At 36.5% G+C, this 22,128-nt stretch overlaps 1 protein-coding gene across 2 annotated transcripts in view; it reads right to left on the bottom strand.

The window, feature by feature from the left end:
* Positions 1-3,153: 3,153 nt before the first annotated feature.
* The window catches only part of SRFBP1 (serum response factor binding protein 1), a 67,759-nt gene continuing 48,784 nt past the window's right edge, over positions 3,154-22,128 (bottom strand). Inside the window, exons 3-6 of one of the 2 annotated variants that reach the window (XM_058827448.1) lie at positions 7,699-7,780; positions 6,087-6,822; positions 4,877-4,914; positions 3,154-4,161 (exon numbers count right to left, since the gene is read on the bottom strand). In XM_058827448.1, coding sequence (XP_058683431.1) covers positions 3,971-4,161; positions 4,877-4,914; positions 6,087-6,822; positions 7,699-7,780 — 1,047 coding nt within the window. In that variant the 3' untranslated portion in view covers positions 3,154-3,970. The remainder of the gene's footprint in view (positions 4,162-4,876; positions 4,915-6,086; positions 6,823-7,698; positions 7,781-22,128) is intronic. The other variant, XM_058827447.1, reaches the window with a different exon arrangement.

The raw sequence follows: 22,128 nt of genomic DNA, 5'->3' as shown, positions 1-22,128 counted from the left end.
TACTTGTCAAAGTATTACACTTACTGCACAGGCCAGATGCATCTCTCAGTGAGAAGGCTTCAGTTAAGGTTGTTATGTCTACATGAAGAAAATTCTGTCTTGCTGATGTGGTCTCTGAAAAAATGTCACAAGAAGGTAGAAAGAAGAAATAAAAAATTTTGAGGCATGATAAATTACCCCTCATAATACACAAAGGATTGACATATCAAGGCTGAACAGGAGGATGCATATGGTTCACCTGGACACACAATTTCCTTATCATATCTGTCTTGGTAAAAACAGGAATTAAAAAGCACATTCAGAATTTCTGCTCCAAAACTATGCTTTCACAGAAAGAATACTTGAGCAGTACATGGTAGGAAGTCTATGTACTCTAGAAAATTGACTAACAGATAAAACCTGCAGTTATTCCACATTTTATCCTGTTACACAGATCCTCCCAGTACAAGCCAGTGTCCTGCTGCCTCTTCAGTCTGTATGCTAAACTGATGAAACAGTCTGAGTTGTGAAGCATCTCTTGTCCCTTCACTGGGGGACTGCTACAGAAGAGCATGGTTAAAAAGCTTGGAGACTTGTTCTAATACGAAGTCGTCAAACACTTCAATATCAAATAATTGGCACTCTTGGCTTCATGTAAATGGAGATAAAACCAATGTAATATCTTTTAAAGTTTGTACAATAAATGTAGAATTATTTCAGATATAACCCACTTTGTGTAATGTTTCTCAATTTAAAAATTACTTCCTATCCTACTACTTATTAGAGCTGAGAGCTGAGAATTTCTCCATCTGCTATTCCTGGACTGGATCAGAATATGCAAACTCTATTTGAACAGAACCTGGAGTAGATCATAATCTGTGCAAATACATAAATGCAGTAAAAACTGAATTATGACAATTGCAGACAGCATATTCAAATCTATTGAAAATATTTCCCAGTTCCCAAGTACCTTATACCCCCATTCTGCTATCTCATTTTTACATTAGATCACCTGCCTAGTATCCCAAAATGATCAACCACTAGTCTACATTCGCAAAGCAGCTCAACACTTTCGCTTAAGAAAGTACTGCTGTAACTGAATTTTCATTCAAGACCCATTTTTCCTGATCTAATAATTCCATAAAAACTGATTAGAGATAGTTATGCCAGTTTGGAAGTCGCAAAATGGTCCCATCAATAATACACACACATTTTGTATTAAAAAAATCTAATCATATTTAAACAAGTGATGACTGTCTTAAAAGATACTGAAAAATCTGAGATTATTTTGTTGGTAAACCCGAGGTGAAAAAATTGTGCACCTGAAGCAGCCTAGTAGTATCTGACTGGTATGTACCTGGCTAAAGACATTTCTTCATGGTATGGTACTGAACTGAAAAGCACAGTTCTCAACATTTTAAAATCTAATCATAGAAAGAAATAACTTCCCACGTTGCTATAAAAATAAATGGCTAGTACTTTGTGAGAGGTCTCCGTGTAAACAGTGCTATAGATAAGCGTTAAAATCACACGTATGCTGAACATGTTATATTGTTATAATGAAGAAAAAACATTCTGAACTTTATCAACAACCTCCAGGCAAGTTCACTGGGTTTATCAGTCCACAAATGAATTGCCCAGTTACACGTAAGAGATACTATCAAATCTCCACCATCACTACTTGTTTGTATAATGAATTAAGGCTGTGACCCAGGTGACTCACTAAACACCAGCAGAAAGTGGCAGTAACCCATTAAAATATGAAGCAATGCCTTCTCTCATTCATGCTCAGTGAATGTTATCTTTTTTCTTTTCTTTAAAGTAAGAGCTCAGAAGTATTTTTGAAGAAAAAAAAAGGTTGTTTTGGTAAGTCAGGCTTCCTTCAGGAAGAATTCTGTGGCCACCAATTACAGCTGTAATAATGCAGTAAGAAACCTGCTCAAGTGACAAGCTGAACCAATAATGCTCCTAGATCTTTTAAGCACATGCCAAAAAAACACTTTAGATCTTTAGCTCCTTAGAGTCTTGAGGGTTTTTTCCAAACTATTTGCAATCTTTAATTCTTAAATAGGGTATTCATCTGCTAAAAGAAAGGTAAGCTGTCCACGAAAAGCTGTTACAGCTGATAATATCTACCAAAAGATATTTCTCTTGGCTTACACTGGAAGCAGAGAAGTCACATACCAAACCTTTGTTTGGTGTGACATTCATCTATGACTTACTTTTTCATTTAAAGCTTTAAGGATTAATGTTTGCATATGAAAACCTTGAAGTTTATAGAAAGCAGGTAAATGCATGCCTTTTTCTGTGAAATATGACCCTACAAAACCACAGTAAACATTTTTCTGTGCTTTATTTTGAAGCTTTTGGCCTTAAATACTGTTCCATATGGTACAGTGAAAATAACAGCATCAAAGCCACTTTGAAATGGAAGGTTGGTTGAATTTATCATTCCTCTGGGAGGCAATGTCATTAAAGACAGTTACATGCAGTGACAATTAGATATACTGACATTTGTTCAGCATATAGAAAAGAAACCGTAAGTAATTGGGGCAAACCATGCCTGAATATTAATACAGAACAGACAAACTTGAAGGTTTAGTCTTCAGGAGCTTAACACAAGATGGGACATGTATAATGCAGCATTATCTGTGCTTACTCCAGGGCAAGGATCCTCATCCTGGCTAGCAACATTTTCTAATGCAGCCCAGAGGCCTGCTGGCTTTGCCTGAGACACAGAAAAAAACTTGTTTTTTTCAGACTGCAATATATAGGAAGGCCATCTACACCTTAAGGGATGACATATTCTACAAGTTTGCAGGGATTGAAGAGCAGACAAATCTGAAGAAAGGAAATTCATAAAGGATTATTAAACACCCTAAGCTATAATACCACAAGATGTCACAGAGCTATAAAACTGGAAGCCTGAAGAGATGGATGTTGCATGACGTATCAGTGTGTGCGCCCTCTATCCTTAAAGCATCCCTTTTTGGCTACTTTAAAAGATACTAGGTTAGATGGGCCTTTGGGGTGATGCAGGGCTTTCCTTAGGCATCTCAAAATGCTACATGAATAGCAGAGTTCAGTCATTTACCAAGTTTATGAATTAATCTGATTATGAAAGGTAACTGTACTAAAATAAACAACACTATTAAAAATGAATTACATGTTCGGAATTTCTTTTTAATTAGGTAGTAGGAAAAGCACCTGAAGCAGTATTTAATGAATTTTTTTATGTCAAATCCCAATCAGATGAACTCCCAATGTCAGACTGCCACTCAAAAGTCAAATCTTTCTTAGTGTACAAGCTTTTTTCAGGTTTTCACATTCTTTCAGAAAGTGCAAGACACATGCTGAAGGATCCAGACACACCTACCAGAACAAAGTATTAAAGACACCTTCTCATTTCTTCAAATTGGCAGTATAATCAGAGAACAGAGATCACAATTTAAAAGCACAATACTTTATTCTCTCCAGAACTTTTCATATTATGCTTACAACTGATTTGACTTTTCCAGCTATCCAACAGACTGATTAATTTATTAAGTTTCTTCAAGCAGAAGAATCTTTTACTTTGTCTCAGTTGAGATGTGACAATATAGAACCTTTCTTTTGAAAACCAAATTCTCATATAAGTAGCTTTTTTTACACACAAAAAATCCCCTTCCAAACCCCTCTCCAAAGAATCTGTAATATCCCTACAGGGCACAAATTATGTTCCTAAAAATCCTTTATTCACGTTTTATATTAGGGTATATTTCATGAATATACTGGCACTGGTGGCACTACATAATTTGACTTAAGAACCAACACCAAACGGCCATTACATTAATCAACAGACAGCACAAAAAATTAATGAAGCAATCTTGATATTCTAAGATGGTAAACAATAGTTGCAATTTTGTAGGCTGCAAAGGATATGGACAATATAACAAAGATGTTCAAACAGCAGTTTAAAAAATTGTTTTTTGAACCTCCATATACATATAGTCTAGTCATCAAATTTAATTTTTTTCCCCTGAAATGCTGTAATTTGAGACATTTGCTCTCTGCGTCTCCTGCTTGCTTCCCATGAAGGATGAAGAGGCTGCTCCAAAAGTGCTTTCTTATTGTTGCACTTAATACCCCCTGAAGCTTTTGCAAATGGTTTCTTCTTAAGCTTTGTTTCATTTTTAAGGAAACCTGTGCAAATACAAAAAAAAACCCCATTAACTACATCATGAACATTCATAAAAGTATGCAAACTACCTTGGGATTGCAGATATTTTCAAAAATTTCATAATGAGCCATGGGGAACACAGTCATCTGAATATTCACAGCAAGATTTCTTCATCTTGCAGCCTGGTAAATTCCACTCACTAGACTGCAGACAGTTAAGATTTATTAATACTGCACTCACAATTTGTGTAGACAAACATTCAGCACATTCTAAACTTTTTTCTTCACAATAAACCAATGACTGTTACACAATGTAACTCAATAAGACTGGAATTATATCCTCAACCCAATGAACTCCAAAATGGTACCACAGAATATAAATGGAGTAAAATATTCCATATTCAGGAGCTATTGAGGAAATTACTAATGAGATAAGGTACTAGTTACATATCTAGTATTTTACCTGTGTACAAGTCACACTAACTGCTTGACAGACAGAAAAACATTTTCTGGTGTAAACCTTAAGTATTTCTAAAATGAGAAAATAGAAAATAGCACACAATATCCACTGATTAAAATGAAAGCTGAACAGTTTGACCATTTTAACAACAAATGTTAAAATATGTGCTATAAACTTGAAAAGAAACAAACAACTCCCATCATGAATAGACTGTAGATGCAACAAAACTTGAAAATGTTTTTTTCCTCTCCTAATTTTACCAGGTTAAGTAATACATACCTGTTCTCTCATTTTTGAGAGGCTGGTCTTTAGTATTTCTAAAAAAAAAAAAGAGAAATTAAGATTTTTCAATAAAATTGTAAGATTACAAACACCTGCAAATAAAGAATCATCATGCAATAACTTTTCAAACGTAACATGCAAGCTTCTTCAACAGTGCTCCACCCTGTTGGAGCCTGGAATACAGAGTGTGTGCCCTTGTTTCTGATACTTAGTTATAAGATCTAGAAAAACACTGAATTTCATATAATATGAAATTCATGAGCATGTTTTCATGGTGATACATGAAAACAAATGTTAAAGTTAGACGAAATAAGCTAAAAGTGTAAGTATGTAGATTAGAAAGTTTTTTAAATCACTGGGTGAAAAAGTTAGTTTAGAGAACAGGAGACAAGATGGAGGATTTAGGGTGTTGTCCATTGTCCCTTCTTCTTTCTTCTTCATGTTCTTCTCCTAGAGGTTTTTGGGTAATAGTTAGTGATTAGATAGAAAATGCCGCAGTGCATCACTGAGGCGATGGGTCATTGGGTCATTAAGAAAAATAATATACGTGTCTATTGTTAATTGGATAAAAATAGGTAAAAAGATAAAAGAACTGCGTAGTTCAGGGCCATTTTGTGTATCAGACATGAAGTGTGCCACAAGGCCTTGTTTGTACCATCAGAAGAAAGAAATGTGCCAAATTGCAAAGATTAACCTTGTGACCAGCCTGGAGAGACCTGTTAAGTTTTGTGACCACCTGTTAACAAACACAAGAAACAAGATTCTAACGAGCTCAGGAGTTTTCTTCGAATAATAAGGACTGAGGTAAGTGGGACTCCCCACGAGGGAGGATCCCAGAGGAATTCAGCCCAAAGGAGGCTGAGAGACTAGGGAAAAGTTATATCCATAGAGAATTGAGCCCAAAGGAGTCAAGGAGAGAGAAATTACACACCCATGTTAACAGTAGAAAGAGAAGAACTAAAAAGTGATTGAATTTGGGTGTAGATCTAGTTAGCATTCCTATGCATAAATCAGGGCTACTGTGAATATAAAAATATGTATTTTCAAAGAACTTTAAGAAGACTAGTGAGTAGTTTCTGGGAAAATGTTGTAGGGTTTAATGGGCTGAAATTCTCTGTTTAGTAAGGACTATTAGAAATCACACAGCCATTTCCATTACCATGACGAAAGGAGGGAATGGAGAACATAGCATGGGGAAAAGGTTTACCTTCTGCTCTGAGATTTCTGATTGGTGGTAGACAAAGAACTGCAGAACACTGACTCCAGCTTGCTTGCTTTTGCAAGGTGCTTTCTCTCTTCCATGATCAAATCGTGGGCTGTCCCAGACACCATGCACTTTTCTGTCTTTGTTACATTTTTCTGAACACTACCCTTTCCTTTTGTTGAAGAAAAATTATTAACTGCTGCTTTTTTCTTTTTTTTAACTTTGCCAATGAAGAAATCATCATTGCTGTCACTGTCAGAATCTGATGACTCATTATAAAACCTCTCTTCGGTACTATCATCAAAGTATTCCTTTTCATTGGGATGCTCTTGGTCACTATCATCAATTATTTCTTTCATTGCATTTAATTTGTTCATACTCATATTTTCTTTCTTTTTTTGATAGCCAAGTTTCTTTTCTGTTTTGTTCTGAGTAATTGTTTGCATTTTTACTGCCTGAAATGAAGGTTCTTCTGGAGCATATGCTCTCTCCATTTCCACAGTTTTCTGCTCAGATTCACTCTCACAGAGCTCTTCAACCATCTTGTCAGTTTCTACTTTCATGCCTGATTTTGTTTTGTGTTCACATCCCTGCTGTTTTTGAGGCTGCTTAGAAGCTTGGTCATCCAAGTTGCTGTTGGAATGTTCTGCTGATTTAGGCTGCTCTTCTGACTGATCCTTTTTCATAGGAGTGGCTTTGTCTGGGTTCTTTCTTGCATCCTTAAAAGCTTTAACAGCAGCTGTATAAGGGGCAGAAAAATATTTTGTTGCAGCTACACATGAATTTACGCAAGTTATTTTTACATAAGAAAACTTTTTTCATCTTGTATGTATCTGTATTGAGCATACTTTGAATGTCCTTATGAATTGTTTACCAAACACACCGGACAAGAGATACCTTAGACTACAGTATCAGCAAAAGTGAAGGAAAATCCTTGAAAAATATTATCAATTAAATACACGACAAAATTTGGGTTAAACTGTGAACTTCTCCTTCAAAAAATAATCTGCAGCTGATAATCATGTTCACTTAGGGCACTACTTTGTGTGTAAAATTGCAAAATAATATTAATTTGTTCATATACAATTAAATGGATATTTGATATTCTCTGTTATTAATGAAATAACTTTGTGACGTTACTACTAGGACTTGATCCTTTTTAACATTAATTTTAAGTGGAAAATTTCAATTTCAAGGAAGCAAGAGGAAGCCTAAATAACCAGGAAAGATATCCTAAGAATTCTGAGGACAGCCTTCAGGAAAGATTAAGAAAATAATTTGTAAAACCTTTTAGGTGTCTTTGAAAACCCATTGGTAATGATCCATTTATGTTCCTGTTTAATGTAGAAACACTGCATTACATCTCCATTTCATTTTTAGAATTCCCATTTTAAGCTCTGTTTGTTCAACACCCTACATTAAATAAATGTCATGTTGCATACTGTCACACATAAAGCCATATAAACGTTTCAAGTCTGTGGCTTGGTTCGCTGCAGCTAGTTAGCCTAATTACCTAATTTTGTGGGTTTTTTACTTTTGCTCAAGTCAGAAACACATGAATAAGGTAACACACCAGTTACAGATATAATAGAAAATTAAATAAAATGTTTCATACCTTTAAGTTCAACAAATCTAGGCTTCAAGGTGGGGTGTGTTGCAAGTCTTGCCATTGCTCTCTCAGCTGCAGTACAGTCTGGCTACACAGGAAAAATTCAAAGGCACGAAGTCAACAGAACTGTCAGCTTACACAGTTCAGTGTCAGTTACCTTACAATGCACACTAATGTGATTCTCACCAGGAACTGAATGAGAAGGAAGCTTGTGACACTAACAAGTATTTTATTTTTCGTGTATAACCATCATTCTTTATGCATTAAAATCTGGCTGCCTAAACATTGACAGAAACATAGCAGATGCTCAACATGTGATTTTTCTCAGGTACTGAACAGGTATAACATGATTTATGTTTTCTTTAAAACATATTAGACACATCGTTCACTGATTTTACATTTACTATTTCATACAAGAGCAAAGAAAATTCATGAACTCACTGAATAAAGAATGTCATACTGGTAGAAGGCATTCTGCTTGAAGGAATGCAACAGCTCGCAAGAATAACAGTATTGATCTCATTAAAGTTGGCAAAACTACACAGCAGATATTGAAGGAATATATGTAAAATGTTAAAAGGCAAGGTCTAACTTGATCATAAAGACAAATAACCTTAAATTTGATGTGGTAGAATACTAGAACTCTACAGATTGATTCAAAGCAGAAAGCAGAAATATGATCTTGTTGCTTCAGTTTGACAAAAAAAAAAAAAAAAAAGTAGTTTCTATTCTATTCTGACTTCCTCTTTTATATACTGGAAATCACAGGTATGACACATTGTGAAAGTTCTCATCTTCAGGTTCCTGTCATCACACTGTATGAAAAACAAAATGAAAAGTATCTAAGACTTTTCCAAAGACACCTTTTTCTTCTATTCTTTTTTCTGTGGAATTGTCGGTTTGTTTCCTTCTTTCTTTCTTATCTTCTTTTTTGAAAGGAGGAAAAGTCGGTCTAACAGATTTGTAAAACACACCTTTATCAGGAGGATTTCTTAAAGCCTGTAGTGGAATTCTCTGGGAGAGAGTGGAAGAGACATACAAAAAACATACCTTTCTCTCTTCCTCCTAGTGGTACTGCAATGGACACACATTCAAATTGTTTCTGTGATTTCAGCTTTGTGCTATGGAAGTACCACAGCAGAAGCTACGAGAACCAACAAATGACGGCACTCATAAAGAACTAGAGAAGTGGCCTGTGACCTAACCTGAGCTGATTTTGGTGTCATCAGCTCAACAAAGCATGCTGCCTCTCCTGTCCCAAGCAATCACCACAGCGGATGGAGCCCAAGCCACAGGTGTTACCTGGTAGATAACAAGGAGTGTAAGTACTACTTGCCCTGTCCTGGGATGGAGTTAACATGCTTCATAGCAGACAAGATGGTGCTGTGTTTTGGATTTGTGACTAAAACATTTTAGGGTTAGTAGCACATCAATGTTTTAGTTATTGCTGAGCAGCGCTTGCACAGCATCAAGGCCTTCTCTGTTTCTTGCTCTGCCTCTGCCACAGGCTAATGCTTGGTACAGCTGATCCACGTGGACCAAAAGGACATCAAGTCCTTTTCAAGTCATGCTTAGCAATAAAAGCTTGAGGTAGCAAAAGGGTAAGGGGATGTTCGTGGTTATGACAATTATCTTCCCAAGTAACCATTACGTGAAGTGAAGCCCTGCTCTCTGGGATGTGGCTAAACATCTGCCTGCTAATGGGAAGTGGTGAATAAATTCCTTCTCCTTTCCTTGCACATACAGCTTTGATTCCCTCCTTGAAATGTCGTATCTCAAGATAGAAGTTTTTCTGACTTCTGCTCTTGGGATACTCTCCCCATCTCGGCAGGGGTGGGGTGAGTAAGCAGCTGCTGAGTACTTAGCTGCTGGTTGGGGTAATGCCACAACGACACACGATACCCAACACATCAGCAATTCACATTTAAAGCAGCTGATGTGATCCATGTAAGACTGCTCAGTGGTGAATGTTACTTGTTTGCATGTCCATTTTCTTCCAGCAGAACCGTGTAACTATAAACAGTTATATATACATTCATTGCATAAAGACAGACGGGACACTTTCTACCAACTGCTAGTGCAGGAGAGTCACTCTCAGTGCTTCGGTCTGAAGGAGAAAGAGCAAAAGAAGGCACTACAAATACACCAGAGTCTGTACTTCGAAATGCAGAAATATTTAATTGGTTTGCCAATCATAAATCTTCTTCCTCAACCAGTGCAAAGCAAATCCCATTTTGTAATTATTTTGCCATAGTTTTAGAGCTTATAAAATATACTCTATGCTCAGCCATATTTCATGTTTGAAGTGTAGAGCATCTGGAAATTCTAGTACTTTGCTTTCCCCTCATGTCTCTGCTACTACAACATTATTTCTTCAGGTCAAGAAAACCTGTAAAAATAATCTTCCTGAAGACTGTCTATAGAACGATGAACACTGGCCAGAGGGGACAGGTCAAAAGATGGGTCCATTTCCAAGGGCCACAGACTGGCTTATTTCCAGGCTACCTTACCTCTGAAAACTTGAAATCTGAATTTTTATCCCCATGTGACAGTGCTTCATGCTGCCACCAGATTCTTGGGACAGAAAGCTCACATTTCTGAAGATCATATGCTATTTTCTTTGGAGATTTTCCTATAGCTGGAAAATCTATTTCTGAACTTAATTAATACACTTTTTCCCTCAGCTACTTCCTGTGGGTTTTGAAAGAATATAGCATGAAGTTCAGAAAGCAGAAGCAGCAGCTTCTGTGCAACATCTGGTGTCTTTTAATTTAAATATCTATAGAAAGATTTTAAGCATATATAGGCCAATCCATACGGAATAACCACATTTTTTTCCTTAGAGCAAAATACTTCACAAACACTATTCACATTGACAGCCACCACTTAACAAACGCATAATATGATATTCACATTCTCTCAAATTTCTAATTTTTCAGTGCATGGGTTTTTTGGTTTTGCTTTGGTTTGGGGCTTTTTTGGCACAGCCTATGCTCAATTTATTTTCCATCAAGTATTTTCCAGTATATAAAACCTTACAGAAATATTTACAATACAGAAAAAACCCCACAAAACCCTAACAAAGAAACGTAGACTTTACAAGCAAGACAAGAAATGTCTTTAAAAGCAAGAACACTTCACCCCCCACTTCCCCTGGATGTTTAATTAGATACTAGAATTGTACACTTTTATTCTGACATACTCCTGTTACTTCTTGTTTTATTTTGCACTTCTTATTTTTTATGGAAGAATGTGCTACGACTTTCTACAAGAACATTCATCCTCCTTCAGTGTGCAATTGAGGCACTGGAAAGTGAACAAAGCAATAGAGCAGTGTATAGTCACACTTTGCAGTGAGAAATTTTAAGTTACTGTGCTGGTTGAGGCTGGAGTAGAGCTAATTTCCTTCAGAGCAGCTGGTATGGGGCTGTGTTTTGGATTTGTACTGGACACAGGGCTGATAATAAACACAGGTCTTTGCTACTGCTAAGTAGGGCTTACTCAGAGCCAAGGCCTTTTCTGCTTTTTCACTTCCATGCTGGTGAGGAGTGCCTGGGAGGTTGGAAGGAGACATAGCTGGGGCAGGTGGCCCCAGCTGACCAAAGGGATATTCCAGACCATCTGACATTATGGTCAGTACATGAAGTGGGGGGTAAAAAGAGGAATGTGAAAATGAGAAGCTGAGTGTCTCATGGTCTTGAAGCAGATGGGGTTGCAGGAGCTGAATGGCATGCCTTGGTAGTATACCTGAGACAAGTAGAGCTTCAGGATGAATTAAAGGGCAGAAACCTGTGACTGATCTGAGAACATGAAATGTAGACTTTTGACCACTGCTTTATTCTGAATAATCTTTCTGTTCCAAGACTACTTTTGTCTGTACCCTGTCTGCTATAGTTATAATCAATAATAGGAAAGAGGTCATACTTCTGTTCTTCAGCTGGCACAAAAGGGAATTGCCTCATTACAGATCTCATCAGAAACAAGACCGTTGTTAGAAGCATATACTACTGTAAGGGCAACAACTAGAGTTTCACCTGGGCGAGTGTGCTACCAAACTGGTAATACTTTGTGGCTCTGTGTCTGTCGATAGTCAGTTATTTAAAACAATGAAATTCAAATGGAGACAGTAAGAAACCCCACTGGGAAGTAAGCAGTACATGGCAAAAACACGACACAGAAACCAACCTTGGAGAATGTCATACTGGTTTCTTGAAGTCCAGTTTAATTTCAAACATTAATAATACCCTGATTTTAAGAAGAAGAAGAAGAAGAAAAAAAAGAATCAATACTAACTAGAATAAGCAGAAAAAGGTAACAACAAATTCTGGGCCAAAAAAAGACATTATTGCAATACCTTTTATAGCAGCTTGGGAGAAAAGCGCTATTAAAAAACAGCAAAAAACCAAATAAACAACTAGAAAACCTGTTAATCCACACATTCTTTACAAAACTCTAACTAGTTACAGCTGTCTTTCATAACAGCAGATGTGATTAATGTGAAGTCACAGGGTGATTGAAGGTGCCAAACCATGGCTACCACCCAAGTCCATACCATGACCTCATACTACTTTGCAATAAGACTTGAGAGAAGTTACTTTCACACTGTGAAATGCAGCTAGTTCTCCCTCTTGCTTTATGTCTGTAAAACATACAGCATGTGATCTGTGGCCATCAAACATGGTGAAGATTTTGGTATGGGAGGCAAGTAGTTAATGGTATCACTCATGGCAGCATTACTGGCTCACAGCTCCTGAGAGCAGGGGTTGGTTGTTGACTGCATCTCACATTAATGATGACTAATTATGACAAATTATTTACTCATCATCTGCCAAAACCTCTCATTTTTATAAAAATCTACTACTTCGTTTTCACTCAAGCTTTAACTATTTTCAATGTAACGCCAAAATGATTGTTCAGGTGTTATTAAAGTAGCAGCTATAAAAGCTTAACAGCATGACAGGTGAGAAGTTCTTATAGAAATCAGTTCTGTACGGATCTCAGGAAACTGTCCAAGTTTAAGCAGAATTTTTTTAAAACTGGATGATACACAATTTTAAAAATAGGCTGATGAAAAATATCCATTTGAAGTTAAAAAATGTCTTAACAGACATAAAATCTTTCCAAAAACTCATCAAGACAATGTTTTGTGATAGAGATACTAGAATTGAAACTGAAGAATTTCTTACAAAACATCAAGATACACAAGTAAACTATTTTTCTTTTCAATGCTTGTCACAGTTTATATTAATTTACATTGTTTTATTTTATCATGGTAATTCAACTATGTAAGTATTTAGATATTTACTTTATTTATCTTGATGGATGGTGGGTCGACCTTGGCTGGATGCCAGGTGCCCAGTGAAGCTGCTTTATCTCTCCCCTCCTCAGCAGACAAGGGTGAGAAAATTCAGTGAAAGATTCATGGGCTGAGATATGGACAGGGAGAGATCACTAACCAAGTACCACAATGGACAAAACAGACTGAGCTTGGGGAAGTATTAATGTAATTTATTGCCAATCAAATAAGAATAGGGTAGTGAGAAATAAAAACGAAATCTCAAAACATTTTCCCTCCACTCCTCCCTTCTTCCCAGGTTCAACATCACTTGCCATTTTCTCTACCTCCTCCACCCCAGCAGCACAGGGAGATAAGAAATGGGGGCCTGTGGATCAGTCCACACATTGTCTCTGCTGCTCCCCCCTCAGCTCCAGTGCCTGATGCACCTCCTCCCCTTCTTCTTCATGGCTCCTTCTCACACATACTTTCACTCCTCTCTTCCCTGGTTGCAACAGCTCCTGTGCATTCCCTCCCATTCCTTTTCAAGTCTCTTATCTCAGAAATGCTGCCACCATTGCTGAAGAGCTCAGCATTGGCCAGTGGTGGGTCCACCCTGGAACTGGATGGCACTGGCTCCATCAGACACAGGACAAGCTTCTGGCCTCTTCTCACGGAAGCCACCCCTATAGCCAACCCATCTACCAGAATCTTGCCGTACCACACAACACAAAACATTATGAAGAACATTATGAAACTGAAGACCATAGCAACATAGACAATCTTTTTGCTCTTATGTAAAACTGCACACAGTAGAAAGCAGAAGTCTGGAAAATCTATCTAAGCTTGGGCTGCCATCAGCAGCACTGACTCCACTCATCACTGCCTACCACAGACTCTTGAATCCAGTATCAGGTAACAGCATGAGATTCTTCTAAATACTACCAAGGTACTTTCACTGCTCTAATTTTATTTGAATGTCTGGACCAAAGGTATCCTTTTCTCAAAAATTTGTTTACTTAGATTCACATTCCTTTCCACATTAAGTTAATCTTTTCTTGGTTTTTGGCTTATCTTTTATCAAAAAGAAATATATGTATAAATATGTTCCTATCAATCCTCCTCTTCTTTTAAAATAGGAGTTCCAAATAGGTCAAAGATTAAAACAAAAACAGATTATCTGCTGTTCTTTACTACAAGCATGGTAAAAAATACCTACTTTCTAAGCATTCTAAGAAGTTCACAGTCTCTTTAAAAAGCCTAGCACTCTGCAAATGTTGGATGACCATATTTAATGTAAGTATAAAAAAATCAATAACGTTTCTTCAGACTAACCTGTCACAATTAATTTAGCCAGGCAAAGATGTATGAAGTAAATTCTTATTTTTCAGATTCAGAAACGGTCGAAGAAAAACGGAGTCTTTCATGCCAAACTATCAGAGTGATCTACAGCAGAGCCTGGCATAAACGTCAGACCTGCCCAAGTACAAATTATGTACTTAATCTTCTACACTTCTTCCCTTTTTCTCTTTATGCAAATAAACAATTCCTATGATTGTTCCAATAAAGAAAAGTCAGAAGAAAAAAAGTTAAGATTAAAGTAAGCATGGACTCTTAATTATTTCCTTATGGTGAACTGGGTCAACCCTAGGTGTAAGTGGAAACAGCAAAGTTGTGAGAAAATTCAAATTCAAATTCATCTTCATTTTTTCCAAGGCTAGTAAGGCTATGTGTCTATAGTCATCTAGATCTGGCATTCCACACAAACAACATGCACATAAAAAAAAAAAAAACAACTTCTTAAGGTTATGAAAGAGGACATAAAGTGAGCACTGTGACAACTCCTCCCTGAGTTGTGATAGTCCAATTCATACCAACACTGAAACCACTGCTGGCCCTCAAGAAAACCTAGGAGAATGCTGAACATTACTTTATACTGTAGAAAGCTATGGACAAATTCCGAGTGGAAAACAGTTGTGAAAGGAGTGCTCCCTAAGTTAGAGTCCAAAAATATTATTAAGAAATATCAGTAATCTAAAAATATTACATAATTTAAATAGTACAGCCAGAACAATTGACCAGGATAAAATACATGCAGTTCTGACTTACACAAACATAAAATCAAACACATAAAATATAACAATATAAAGTTAACATGTTTTTGCTTTCTTTTTGTATATATAGCTTTCTATAAAATATATGCCTTTCATATATTTTGACATTTGGTTGAGGCACAGTATTGCTATAAAATACATGCACCTTGCCAAACTGCATAAACAATTTTTGGGGAAAGCATAGATGGCACTAGAAAAAACCACCCAAACCCCACATAACCAAGCAAATATTCCACACAAAAAGGCAAGAGACAATCATATTGAGAGATTAAACTGGAAAGCAAAATAAGATGAAATAGAAACCCTGAAACAAAAGATGTCCTTCAGGGGGAGTAAAAACAAAATACATCTTGGATAACAGGCAGTATATGTCAGAAAGAGAAAGTTCTTTGCCACAAAATTAATGTAGTCTTAAGAGAAGAAAATTAAATTGGAGGAAACATCATAGTTAGTTGGACACCAACTATGTATCTGATCTGAAACTACAATTGACTTTTACAAGAAAATGAAGTTGAGATAATTTCTTGTAACTGTCCATCTTGAATGAGGGTCTGAAAAATTAAAACAGGCAATTGTTTATTAACTCTGAATAGAGAGTTAAGCTAGGTATTATATAAAAAGGAAATTTGAAAGAACCATTTCTTAGCAAAAAAAAAAATGTTAATTATTTATACGTATTTGTTATAGAAAAGAGAGCAGAAACACAAAGGAGACCAACACCACTTGGGCAGCGCTGTAAACCAAGCAGTAAACAGAATTCTCTGACTCCACTTTAACTTGAATGCATCTGAACTCTGATGAGTCAGCTCTGTACCATGGGCTTGTCTAAGGATTTAGTGGAGCTCATGGTAGCAACATGGTAGCAATGATACATGGATGAGCTCTGCATTATTAAAACTATTATAATGGGCCAAAAAATATTCTTTCTTGGATGAACCAAAGAAGTTTCAGAACTGAGATATTCACAGCTCTCCCTGTGATGCCAATATGCTGACAAAACTCTGCACCAAATTATCAGGGGTGTAATATTGAGATATCCTTACAATATTTCACTTCAAAACAGATGCTCAAACTTCAAACTATAACTTGTCAGATGCAGCTTGACACTGTGCCATAAGTATAAGCACATATAAACTTAAGTTTATAGCAGAGAAAGCAGACGTAGTTTAGTTCTTCAAATTTAAAACAGATGTAATGCTTCAAAACTAGCTAGCAAACGTTTCATAAACAAGCACCACTTTAATCAGGTATATTTCAGATAATTTATAACATAAAGGAAAAATAATTATCCCAGTGGACGAACCTTGTTTTGTTCAGACCTTTAGATTTGCAAGCATTACCACCAGGGAACACACTTATATATAACTAAAGTATTGCCAGGTTAATGTCTTCAGATAAAACTCTCAGGAGAGATGTACTTCTGTTCAAAGCACTGTTGAAGGAACTAAGAGAGCCAGGGATAGACCATGTTATAATAAGCTACTCAAGACAGCATTTTTTGGCATCACGTCACAATTTGCATGCATGATTGAAAACAGATTTTTTTTTTTTTAAATATATATGTCTTTCAGACTTTTTCTGAAAAATACAATGGAAATACAAATTCAGTTAACTGAAAAACTATTAAAACATCAGAGATAAACATGCCTCTGGCAACAAAACATAGATTTTCCATCATTAAGTCCACTGACTTAATGCATTCAAGACCTACTCTAGTGATAAACACATGTCAGATGCATATGTAATCCTTGGTATTACTTGTGCACATCAGCAGAGTATGGATGTAAAATGAATAGTAATCCTGTTCAGATTTTATAGCAGGTATTTCAGTATATGGCACACAGAACCTGTATGCTTAGAGGCTCTCAGGCATCTTCTAGGCTATTACATTGTTATTACTTAACTTTGGCATGCTGTTTTCCTAATGTGCAACCACTGAACCACTCCAATCATTTGGCAGTTATTTGAATTCCAAACCCAAGAAAAGCTAGACTATCACCACTTGAAATTTAATGTTGTTGTATTTCCATTAAGTCACTATATTCCTCCAGTTTCCCATATTTGTCTTACCAACCAATATTGCCAGAGGTACGATGTGCTGTAAACTTATGCTGTCATTCTACCAAGCTATAACCTTTACACATGGGTGATCTTAGCAGCTATGTTCATTGGTATCCCAATAGATGAAAATTTTTTCTAAACAGAATTCCAGTAATTCAGGAACATCTCCAACAGTTTCAGGCAACAGTGGCTCTAGCACTTTTCTTCTAGTTTTCCAGTGTTAACAACAGATTGATGGAGTTCCTAATGAGCTGAAAGAGCCTGCTTAATTCCATAATCCTTGTTTTATTTTTTTGATTTTTACAAGTGTCAATTTCTTAGTACTGAGTTGGGCACCTGAAAAACTTACCTGGCTAGGACAGATGGGGAGAAATCAGAATATTTTATTTTATTTTTACATAATATATATATAGTGAAAAACTGATAAGAGTTTCATTTGTAAAAATAGAAGGAGCATAATACATCAGGCAGCTGTTTTTAAGTTTTAGATATATCAGGAATATCAGATTTTTTTTCCTGATTTTGCAATGCAATTCTGAGTCACACTACAAAGCAAATATACAGGAGCTTTTCCAGTTAATAACGCACAAGGAACTGTTAGGCTTTAACATCATTTAACAAGTAATCACACTTGTTTATATAACATTAAAGATCTTAACACTTAAAAATCTCTAAGCAAGAAACCAAGATAATTTTTAAACTCATGTAAATTCTACCTTATGTTGTCTCCTTACACTTTTCTTCTTGATAGGGATGCATTCACTTGGCACACTATCACAGAATGCCAACTCTATTCTGCTTCCCAAAACAAGATCAATGTAATAAACTACGGTCACTTTCCCCTCCAGGGTTCACTCATCTTTATTTCTCAGCTACACACACACACACACACACACAAAAAAAAAAAACCCTTCTTGCTGGAAGCTAATGCTTTTGAAACAAGCTATAGGAACCAAGGTGGAAATTGTTTAATGAGTATCAATTATCAGAGGATTTACAGATAGATGACAAGACACAGGAAACATTTTGCTTTGTCATTTGGTTGCACAAATCCATCTCCCTGCCTCATCATTAATTCTCATGTGGATTAATTTTACAAACTGATTACTTTCCCTATGGGTACATAAAAGATAAAATTCAAAGATTTTGTCTTTAGTACCCAAAGGAATTAAGAATAACTGAAAACACTGACTCTTATTAACTGTCCCAAATTTGTTGGCTTTCTAGTCTCATTGAACATTTTCTACTCACCATTACCATTCTCACTGGTGCCTGCAGTACATTATTGGTATCAAACTTTTGTGACACTTGGAACTTCCATTCAAAATGCTTCTAAGTGCTTTTTTTTTCTGGTAATGCCTTTGAGCTGTTAAACTGCAGTGATTCACAGAAAAATACCACTCTCACACGTGTACATCACACCCCATTATCCCTGTAAAGATGGTAAACTGCATTAAGTATCTTGAAAAACTGGTGGAAGGAGGGAATTTGTATTATCTGTGATGATGATACATGTCAGGAATTCTAGCTCCCTGCCATTACTGTTTTCAGTGCAAGGGTTAATATAGAAGCATTCATAATTTACACTCTTTCCCTTAGTATTGGAGGAGACAATCAACTGCCATTGTAGCCAGTCTGATTTCCCTTCCTTATTTGCTGGATCGAGCTGTTCTGTCCTTGGCCTGCAAGAGACATCCTGAAAAGTAAGCATGTGCTTCCTGTGTGTCACCTCATTGTTAATTTGATGTTCCTCCATGCATATAACCTTCCCTGTGTTTTTAAATATTCCTTTATGTCCTTTAAAATTTTTAGCGCTGAGAGCCCAGTGCAATTTTGATTATGCTGCATGTCATCCTTAATGTCCAGCTTTTCCTGGCCCCAAATATACTACAAATGCCTATGTGTCTCATTTTTACACCACACACTCATCAAGGCACTGATATTCTGTTTCATAGGCATTGCATGGGAGTCTGGACAACATTCTGGAGAGGAAATTGTGGCCATCAGTAACTTGGCCTTCCTTTAGTTAAAAAAAAACCAACAACTAACATCAAAACAACAAAAACCAAACCAAAGTAAACCAGACCAAAAGGTTGCCAAATCATCCACAATACATTGAGAACCTCTTGTTATACCATTTTCCCTGTATTTTCTTCAAGGAAAGCATAGAAACAAGGTTACTTCTAATATTCTCCTCTATTATTCCCATGACAACTCAAATCCAGTAAGATACTGATCACTCATCACTCAAATACTCATTTAAAATAGGAAGGAAAGTTGTGAGTTGCTTGTCTTTGTGAGTGCTGTAACACAAAGCCTTCTGGGACTGAAGAAGTACAGCCATGTGTATGTGCAGCACTACGCATCACGACACCACTACCACAGGCCTATCTGACTGTAACAGCACTGTTCCCACCCACCTTTTCATCTATTATACCCTCACAAGCATATTCATTGTGTTTGAATTACCTGAGGGATCCAAGCCAAGTATCACTCACAAAAATGTGAATCAGCTTCCTCTGAGCTTTACTAACTACGATATGCTTGCCCACATTCTGGTCTGGCACATCAAGTAAGTGAAATGAGCACATTCAAATCAAAGGCAATCACACCACTTCAGAGTCTGGGCCCTGTCTAGGAACAAGACTGTACTTTAGCAAATTTGAACTGTTCAGCCAGGCAACAAAATTTAGAAATACAGCCTCACAGGAATGTAAATGAGTGGTAGAAAGATTCTTGGACTAGCAATTTAAAATCTGAAAGGAGACAGCCCTTTTGTGTCAGAGATAAACAACATCTCTGTGAAACACTGCCAAAGTTACTAGCAGTTTATTTCAATACTGAACATAAAAGAAGACTCCTTCCAGAGTGAACAAAATCAAAGCTGTGGTTAAACTGAGCTCATTGCAATTGATACTCTGATGTTGAAGCTGATGCTAGCATTGGTCTAGTCTACCTCCTTGCTCTCAAACAGTGGCACTAAGTGGAGTGTGTATGTATGGCAGACTAGTTTGAATGTGAAGGGACAACTGGAGAAGATACCTACAGATTGTTCCAGAGACAGTAAGGGAAGAGTGTGGTGCAGGGAAGGAATGGCTAACAAAGGTGGGAGCGACACGCACAGAACCCAGTACAACCCTGTACTCTCCCACTAGAAGCCTGAAGAGGGATTGATACTGGCTGGGCCAGCAGACTGATGGACAAGTGCAAAGCGGGGAGAAGACTGGAGAGAGATTTGTCAAAAATTGACAGACTTCGTTTATACTGACATAAAATTTCAGTTGCAGTCACAGCAATGGATTCTAAGTTCTAAAATACAGCCTGGTATATATAAAGGCCATGCTAAACAGCTTGGATTTCAAGTGATCAAGCTTGGAAGATGAGGAACTTTCAGGAAAAGAAAGCAAAGAACAATCAGTCACACAGAGAAAGTATTTACACCTGAATGTGATATTCATCAATGAATGCAAAATTCTTCACTTCATCAGGAGTCTTAGGAAGACTACAGACGTTCCTGTTTAACACTAACATCTGGTGTTTGACATGGAAAATTCTCAGGAAACTGTGGCTTCAAACATTTAGTGTAACTTCCATTCAAACTGAGTAAAAATATTCAGGACAAAAAGAATTCAACTCTGTAACACTGAAGCCCAGCATAAAGACAATTATTTTGGTCTGTGATGCAGGAAATTGTACTATTAAATTAATGCAACACATTCCATGTATTCATGTCAACAATAACATGTTGACAGATACATCTACAGAGAGAAAAGTCTATCTGGCATCTAATATGCAAACGAGTATCTATTGTTTCATACTGAAATCAGATGGGAAGGTAACATTTTAATAGTTACTAAAATTAAATTTATATATTATTTATTATTAATAATTTATATATTATATTTATATATTTATTAAATTAAAATTTAATATTATTATTTTACTAATTTCAGCATAAACATGCTGGAAAATGTACATCCATGTACCTAGTAAGACAATACATTCCTTCTGGAGCAAAAGGAAATAACATAACAATGTTTCCAATAATTAATACTGATAGAGAAGGGGGCAGGGAATGAGATGGAGATTATCTATGAAATCCAGGAAGGCTATTAAATCATCAGTGTAACAACCAAAACTTAGATAAAAAGGAGAATGAAGTTTTTCATGGGCTCCTCAAAAACACCAGCCATTTGCCCCACATAGGCAAAATCAAAATGCAAAATTGCAACGTTATTAATGATAAGCATATTATTCAATGTTTATGGACTACCACATCAGTATTACAAAGAAAACTGATTCATACAATAGTCTCGTCCCTACGGTTTATGTACTGCAAACAAAATATTTCCATAAGCAATGTTAAAAATCCGTGTACATAAGAATCTACTACTAAAGGTACTAACAACAGGAACAGAAGTTCTGCATCAATAAATAAATAGTAACATCTATCCTAATTAGTATGTTTGTGTTTTGAGTAGAATTCTTCAGGAGGGCTGGGGGGAGGGGAAGATAGGAGGTTATGGAAAAATCCTCCAAACCCCAAACGAAAGACAGCAACTATTCTGTGTCACATCCAAAGCCTTTGAAGTTAACAGCAAGCCTCCAATTAAAATGCAAAAGAACCTTTTCAGGGGCCCTTTTTATGATTTAGTACATTTCCTCAGATTAAATCTACAGTGCATGCAGAGGGGTTTGTTTAGATATTTTCCACTAGGAAGTACATTTTTAAAATGAATGAAGGCAAAGATCCCAAATGTACATTTAGGATTACCAGATAAAAGAGAAACCTCTATATTTTTCAAAATTAGGAAATACAGATGACTGGTCCTCCACAGATGTAGATGTGTTTAATCAAAAATTCTACTTGATTCAGAAATTATATCTTTCTTTTCCTGACACAAAGTTCAAAAGTACTAGGAGTGTAAAGTTGAAAATTTCCTTAATAAATACATGTATTTAGTAGGACAATGTCTTGTGTATTCC

Source organism: Poecile atricapillus, chromosome Z, assembly GCF_030490865.1.
Source record: "Poecile atricapillus isolate bPoeAtr1 chromosome Z, bPoeAtr1.hap1, whole genome shotgun sequence".
In the NCBI taxonomy this organism is placed as follows: Eukaryota; Metazoa; Chordata; class Aves; order Passeriformes; family Paridae; genus Poecile; species Poecile atricapillus.
This window is presented reverse-complemented; position numbering and strand designations above follow the sequence as displayed.